Source organism: Panthera uncia (assembly GCF_023721935.1).
Source record: "Panthera uncia isolate 11264 chromosome B3 unlocalized genomic scaffold, Puncia_PCG_1.0 HiC_scaffold_1, whole genome shotgun sequence".
Lineage (NCBI taxonomy): Eukaryota > Metazoa > Chordata > Mammalia > Carnivora > Felidae > Panthera > Panthera uncia.
This window is the reverse complement of record NW_026057582.1, coordinates 2,024,469-2,032,452: the sequence shown is the minus strand read 5'-3', so window position 1 is coordinate 2,032,452 and position 7,984 is coordinate 2,024,469. Positions and strand designations below refer to the sequence as shown.

Here is a 7,984-nt window from a genome sequence, read left to right as displayed (position 1 = left end):
CAAATATACCAAAATTCATGGGATGCAACAAAAGCAATTGTAAGACAGAAATTCATAGTGATAAATGATGGCTTCAAGAAACTGAGATCTACACCTCAGAACAAATGAAGCCCAAAGTTAAGAGAGGGAAAGCTATAACAAAGCATAAATAAATGGAGTCTAAAAAGACAATGAAGAAGATCAATGAAAGTAAGAGCTGGTTCACTGAAAAAGATAAAACTACATTGACAAGCTTTTAGCTAGACTCACCAAGAAAAAAGGACTCAAAATTAGAAATGAAAGAGATATTAGAACTAATACCACAGATGGGGCGCCTGGGTGGCTCAGCCAGTTAAGCGTCAGACTCTTGATTTCTGCTCACGTCATGATATCATTGTGAGATCGAGCTCCACGTTGGGCTCTGCACTGACAGTGTGGAATCTGCTTGGGATTCTCTCTCTCTCCCTCTAGGCCCCTCCCCTGCTCATTCTCTCCATGAAAATAAATGAACTTAGGAAAATAAATGAACTTAAAAAAAAAAAAAACAACAACAACTTGGGGCACCTGGGTGGCTCAGTCAGTTGAGCATCCGACTTCGGCTCAGGTCGTGATCTCGCAGTCTTGTGAGTTCGAGCCCCGCGTTGGGCTTTGTGCTGACAGCTCAGAGCCTGGAAACTGCTTCGGATTCTGTGTCTCCCTCTCTCTCTCTCTCTAGCCCTCCTCCACTCATGCTCTGTCTCTCTCTGTCTCAGAAATAAACGTTTAAAAAAATTACAAATAAATAAAAACTGATACCATAGAAATACAAAGGGTCATAAGAAACTATTGTGAACAATCATGCCAACAAATTAGACAACCTAGAAGAAATGGATACGTTTCTAGAAACATGCAACCTACCAATTGTAATGAAACAGAAAATCCGAACAGACTGATTACTAGTAAGGAGATTGAATCAGTAATCAAAAACTCCAAACAAAAGTCCAGGACTAGATGGTCTCACTGGTGAATTCTACCAAACATTCAAAGAAGAATTAATCTCAATCATTCTCAAAATCTTCTAAAAAATAGAAGAGGGAACTCTTCAAAACACTTTATGAAGCCAGCATTACCCTGATACCAAAACCAGACAAGGATGCCACAAGAAAAAATTACAGGCCAATATCTCTTAACAAATACAGATGCAAAAATTATCAACAAAATATTAGCAAACTGAATTGAAAAATACATTAAAATGATCATACACCATGGTCAAGTGGGATTTATTCCAGGGATGCAAGGACCCAGGGTTCAACATCCACTAATTGGTCAATTGATACGCCACCTCAACAGAAGAAATAATCATATAATCATCTCAATGCAGAAAAAACATTTGACAAAATTCAATATCCACTTATGATAAAACTCAAAAAAGCAAGTATAGAGGGAATATATCTTGACATAATAAAGGCCATATATGACAGACCTACAGCTAACATCATACTCCATGCACGAAACATGGTAAGATTAGGAACAAGACAAGGATGCCCACTCTTGCCACTTTGATTCACTATAGTATTGGAATTCCTAGCTAGAGCAATTAGGTAAGAAAAGGCATCCATATTGGAAAGGAAAAACTAAAATTGCCACTATTTGTAGATGACATGATAGTATATATAGAAAACCCTAAAATTTTTATCAAAAAACTATTTGAACTAATAAATTCAGTGAAGTTGGATACAAAATCATTATACAAAAATTGTTTGCATTTCTGTATGCTAGTAACAAACTATCAAAAAAATTAAGAAAACAATCCCATTTACAATTGCATCAAAGAGAATAAAATACCTAGGAATAAATGTAACTAAGGAAGTGAAAGACCTGTATATTAAAAACTACAAGGAGCACCTGGGTGGCTTAGTTGGTTGAGCATCTGACTCGATTTTGGCTCAGGTCAGGATCCCAGGGTTGAGGGATTGAGCCCTGTATTGGGCTCTGTCCTGAGTGTGGAGCCTGCCTAAGATATTCTCTCTCTCTCTCTCTCTCTCTCTCTCTCTCTCTCTCTCTCTCTCCCCCCCCCCACCCCCCCCCGCCCCCCCCCCCCCCCCCCCCCCTCTCTCTCTCTCTCAAGTTAAAAAAAAAAGAAAAACTACAAGACATTAACAAAAGAAATTGGAGAAAATACAAGTAAATGGAAAGATATCCTATTCTTATGGAATGGAAGAATATTGTTATAATGTTTATACCACCAAAAGCAATATACAGATGAATGCAATCTCTATCAAAATTTCAATGGCGTTTTTCAAAGAAACAGAACAAACCTAAAACTTGTATAGAACACAAAAAATCTCAAATAGCCAAGGCGATATTGAGAAAGAACAACAAAGCTGGAGGCATCACACTCCCTGACTTCGAACTATATTACAAAGCTATAGTAATTAGATGGCAGAGTAGGGGGACCCTAAGTTTGCCCCATTCCACAGATACAACTAGATAACACTCATATTGGTATAATAGTCCAAAAAATGATCTGGAGACTGGCAGAACAAACTCCACAACTAAAGGTAGAGGAGAGGGCACATGGAGAAAAGTAGGAAGAGTGAAGACACAGTCTGAGAGTGAATGGACTGTACTGGTCCATGGTGGGGAGGGAGCTGGTGGTAGAAAAGGGTGAAAAACAGAGTTTCACATCAGGAAACCCAGAAATGGGGAGACAAACCCCATAACATTTGTCTTTGAGAGAGGGGCCAAATTTCATTGAGTTCTTACAACCATTGGGACTTAAACCCTGGAATTTTAAAAATTGGTGAACTCAGCTCTGGGAGAGCTCAGAGGGTGTTAGGAAGTGGAGTCCCTGCCCTTAAAGAGACAGCATAACAAACAGCCTGTGCAGATACAGTGTACAACCAGCAGTTTGAAAAATGCCAGGGGCAGACAGGAGAGACAGTAATTTGCTCAACGTGGAGTGTGGCCCTAAGAGACAGGGATCATAGAGAGACCGCTTCAGAAACAAAGGAGCTGGCAGGTGCCACTTCCCTTCCCCCACCCCTCACCATAAACAACAGCCATCTGTGGGAACTAGTGCAGCATCAACACGTGTTACCTAACTTGCTTATACCAAGTCCCATGTACCCCCTGAGCTTCAGCGGATCTGCCCTTCCCAGTCACGCTCCCCTTAGTTCCAGCACTGCAGGCCCCCTTCCCCAGAGGACAGTCACAAACTCTGCCAACACCACATCTCCTGACCTGCACATTTTGTGGACCTCAGTTCTGGTGGTTGTGGGAGTAGATCACATTTTGCGAGCAGACCACTGCACGCCTTGTTAAAGCATACCCCACCCCTATTGGGGACCAAACACTACACACAATAGGCAAAGAGAGCCTCTGCAGACAATTGGACAGAAGAAAAAAGAGGCCAAGATTCAATAGCAGAGCATACACAACACATAGGAGACACTCCGTGAAGCACCAGGCCTGGGGGAACAGGGAGACACTGCAATGCAAGGCACTACAAGAACTTTTCTTCATAAAGCTATTATCAAGAGCAAGAGAAGTAGCCGACTCTCCTAACACAAAAACAGACACGGAGTTAGACAAAATGAGGCGACAGAGAAATATGTCTCAAATGAAATAACAGGACCAAACCGCAGCAAGAGACCTAAATGGATATAAGAGATACACTTGATAGAAAATTTAAAGTAATGATCATAAAGATACTCACTGGACTTGAGAAAATAGTAGAGGACATCAGTGAGACCCTTAACACAGATTAAAAAAACCAATCAGAGATCAAGAACACAATAAATGAAATTAAAAATACATTTGATGGAATAAATAGCAGTCTAGATGAAGGAGAGGAATGAATTAATGACCTTGAAGACAACAGACTAGAAAGTAACCAAGCTGAAAAAAGGAGAGGAAAGAAAATTACACAAATTGAGAATAGTCTTAGGGAACTTAGTGACTCCATCAAGTATAATAACATTTGTATTATAGGGATCTCAGAAGAAGAACAGAGAGAAAATGGGGTAGAAAATTTATCTGAAGAAATAATAGCTGAAAACTCCCCTAATCTGGGAAAGGAAGTGGAGATCCAGATCCAGGAGGCACAGAGATCCCCCAGAATTCAACCCAAGGAGGTTCACACCAAGACATACAGTAATTAAAATGACCAAAAAAAAAAAAAAAAAGGCAGTGATAAAAAATTTTAAAGCACCAAGTGAGAAAAAGACAATTACATACAAAGGAAACTCCATAAGGCTATCAGTGGGTTTTTCAGCAGAAACATTACAGGCTAGAAAGGAGTGGCATGATATATTCAAAGAGGTGAAAGGGAAAAAATTTCAGCCAAGAATACTTTCTCCATCAAGGCTACTATTCAGAATAGAAGGAGAGATAGAATTTCTCAAACAAAAACCAAAGGAGTTCATGACCACTAAACCAGCCCTACAGGAAATATTAAAGGGGACTCTTTGAGTGGAAAGGAAAGACCATAAGTGAGAGTATGAAAAGTAAAAAAACAAAGGCAGTAAAAATAAGTATTTCTGTAAAAATCAGTCAAGAGATTCATAAAATAAAAGGATATAAAATATGACAACATATACCTAAAAGGTGGTGGGGAGAGGAGTAAAGAATGAGCTCAAGCTAACACAACCATCAAACTGATATAGACAGAAGATGCTATACACAACCCTAATGGTAACCATAAATCCAAAATCAGTAATAGATATGCAAAGAATAAAGAGAAAAGAATCCAAGTATATCACTAAAAAAAAGCTAACTAATCAGAAGAGAGCCAAGGAAGAAAGGAACAAAGAACTACAAAAACAACCATGAAGCAAGTAACAAAATGCCAATAAATACATATCTATCAATAATTACTTTGAATGTAAATGCGCTAAATGCTTCATTCAAAAGACACAGGACAACAGAGTGGATTAAAATAATAATAATAATAATAATAATAATAATAACAAGACCCCCCAAAAAGACCCATCTATATGCTGTGTACAAGAGACTCATTTCAGACTGAAAGACATCTGCAGATTGAAAGTGAAGGGATGGAGCCCCACCCAATCAGAGGCACAGCAGGCTCATGACTCCAGGCCTGGACGTCAGAGCTAAGAAGTGTTCAGAACCCAAGTCATGGATCCACCTATGCGTAAAGAAAATTCCAAAGTTAAACAACCTGTCAGCAAAGTTGAGAAGGCCAAGCAGAAATCAGCCCAGCAGGAGCTGAAGCAAAGACAAAGAGCAGAGATCTATGACCTCAACAGAGTCATGACAGAACCTGAGCAGCAAGAGTTCGATGAGTTCTGTAAACAGATGCAGCCATCTGGAGAGTGAGCCACTCCTTGTTCAAACTAGATGGGACCCCAGAGGCTTTGTCTGCCAGCTTGTTACTAGTTTTAGGCTGAGATGGTTCATTTGGAACCGTACAGAACTAGACAGGAAGACATTTGTGTTATCCCTAAAACTGGATAAATCTGAACTTACTGCATGTAACGTTGGCTTCACTGATTTCTCCAGTCTGAATTATCTCAGTACTTACTGAAGAGACTTGTTTTATTCTTCTTAGACAATAGATTTTTTATATGTTTCCATTGTTTGAGAAAAATCAGTGTTTCTTGTGAAACTGTAGATCTCCAAAAGTATAAATAAAATACTAATAAAAAAAAAAGTGAGGGCATGGAGAAACATTCATTATGCAAATGGATGCCAGAAGAAAGCTAGGATAGCAAGTCTTATATTGGAACAAATGGATTGTAAAACAATGAATGTAACAAGAGACAAAAAAGGACACTATTTATTAATAAAGGGGACAATCTAACAAGAGGGTATAATAATTGTAAATATTTATTCACCCAACATGGAAATACCCAAATACATAAAACAGTTAATACCAAACATAAAGGAATTAATTTATAGTAATAAAATAATAGTAGGGGACATTAACACTCCACTTATATCATCCAAACATAAAATCAACAAAAAAACAGTGGCTTTGAATGACACACTGGACAGATGGATGTAACAGACATATTCAGAGCATTCCATCATAAAACAGCAGAATACACATTCTTTTCAAGTACACATGGAACATTCTCCAGAACAGATCACATATTAGGCCACAAAACAAGTCTCAACAAATTCAAAAAAAAAAAATCTAAGTTATACCATGCATCTTTTCTGACCACAACGCTATGAAACTAGAAAAAGAAAAAAATCTGAAAAGACCACAAATACATGGAGTTTAAATAACATGCTACTAAACAGTGAATGGGTCAACCAATAAATCAAAATAAATAAATAAGTAAATTACATGGAAACAGATGAAAATGAAAACACAACATCCTAAATCTTCGGGATGCAGCAAAAGTTGTTCTAAGAGGGAAGTTCGTAGCATCATGGGCCCACCTCAAGAAGCAAGAAAAACCACAAACAACCTAATCTTACACCCAAAAGAGCTAAAGAAAAAACAAACAAAACCCAAACCCAGCAAAAGGAAGGAAATAATATAAGATTAGAGCAGAAATAAATGATATAAAAACTATAAATAAATACATAAATAAATACATAAATAAATAAAACCAGGAGAGAAAGAGAGAAAGAGAGACAATGCAGTTAAAATCACCAGTGAAAGGGGTGCCTGGGTGGCTCAGTTGGTTAAGTGTCTGACTTCCACTGAGGTCATGATCTTACCACTCATGAGTTTGAGCCCCACGTCGGGCTCTGTGCTGACAGCTCAGAGCCTGGAGCCTGGTTTAGATTCTGTGTCTCCCTCTCTCTCTGTCCCTCCCCCACTGGTGCTCTGTCTGTCTCTCAGAAATAAATAAATGTTAAATTTTTTTTTAAAAAAATCACCAGTGCAAGAAGAGAAATAACAATCAACACCACAGAAACACAAAATAATTGTAACAATATTATGAAAATAAAACGTATATGCCAACAAATGGGATAACTTAGAAGAAATGGGTAAATTCCGAAAACATATACCCTCTAAAACAAAAGCAGGAAGAAATAGAAAATTTGAACAGACCAATTACCAGCAACAAAATTGAATCAGTAATCAAAAATTCCCAAAAACCGGGGCGCCTGGGTGGCTCAGTCGGTTAAGCGACCGACTTCGGCTCAGGTCACGATCTCGCAGTCCGTGAGTTCGAGCCCCGCGTCGGGCTCTGTGCTGACAGCTTAGAGCCTGGAGCCTGTTTCGGATTCTGTGTCTCCCTCTCTCTCTGACCCTCCCCCGTTCATGCTCTGTCTCTCTCTGTCTCAGAAATAAATAAACATTAAAAAAAAAAAATCCCAAAAACCAAAAAGTCCAGTACCAGACAGCTTCACAGACAAATTCTACCAGAAGTTTAAAGAAGAGTTAATACTTTTTCTTCTCAAACTATTCCAAAAAATAGAAGAGAAAGGGAAACTTCCAAATTCATTCTATGAGGCCAGTATCACCCTGATAGCAAACCCAGATAAAGACACCACAAAAAGGAAAAAAAAAAAAAAAAAAAAAAAAAAAAAGGATTACAGGCCAATATCTCTCATGAATATAGATGCAAAAATTCTTAACAAAATAAGCAAGCCAAATTCAACAATACATTAAAAAAAAAATCCTACACCACGATTAAGTGTGCATCCCTAGGATGCAAGTGTCATTCAATATTTGCAAAAAATCAATGGTATGTCACATGAAGAAGGGAAAGAATATGATCATTTCAATAGATGCAGTAAAAGCATTTGACAAAGTACAACATCCATTCGTGACAAAAACCCTCAATAAAGTAGGTTTAGAGGGAACATATCTCAACATAATAAAGGCCTTATATGAAAAACCCACAGCTAACATCATACTCAATGTTGAAAAGCTGAGAGCTTTTCCCCTAAGGTCAGAAAGAAGACAAGGATGTCCCCTCTCACCACTTTTATTCAACGTAATACTGGAAGTCCTGACCACAACAATTAAGCAGCATAAAGAAAAGGCATCCAAATTGGTAAGGAAGAAGTAAAACTCTTGCTATTTTCAGAAAAC

The 7,984-nt window shown here is 38.3% G+C and overlaps 1 protein-coding gene across 1 annotated transcript; it reads left to right on the top strand.

Annotated features, from left to right (window-relative positions):
* The first annotated feature begins 2,057 nt into the window (after nt 1-2,057).
* Nucleotides 2,058-7,041, top strand: LOC125909129 (small vasohibin-binding protein-like). The gene has a single exon (XM_049612080.1). It carries the CDS (start codon nt 5,101-5,103, stop codon nt 5,299-5,301), a length of 201 nt encoding a protein of 66 aa, XP_049468037.1. The 5' UTR covers nt 2,058-5,100; the 3' UTR covers nt 5,302-7,041.
* The last annotated feature ends 943 nt before the right edge of the window (nt 7,042-7,984 follow it).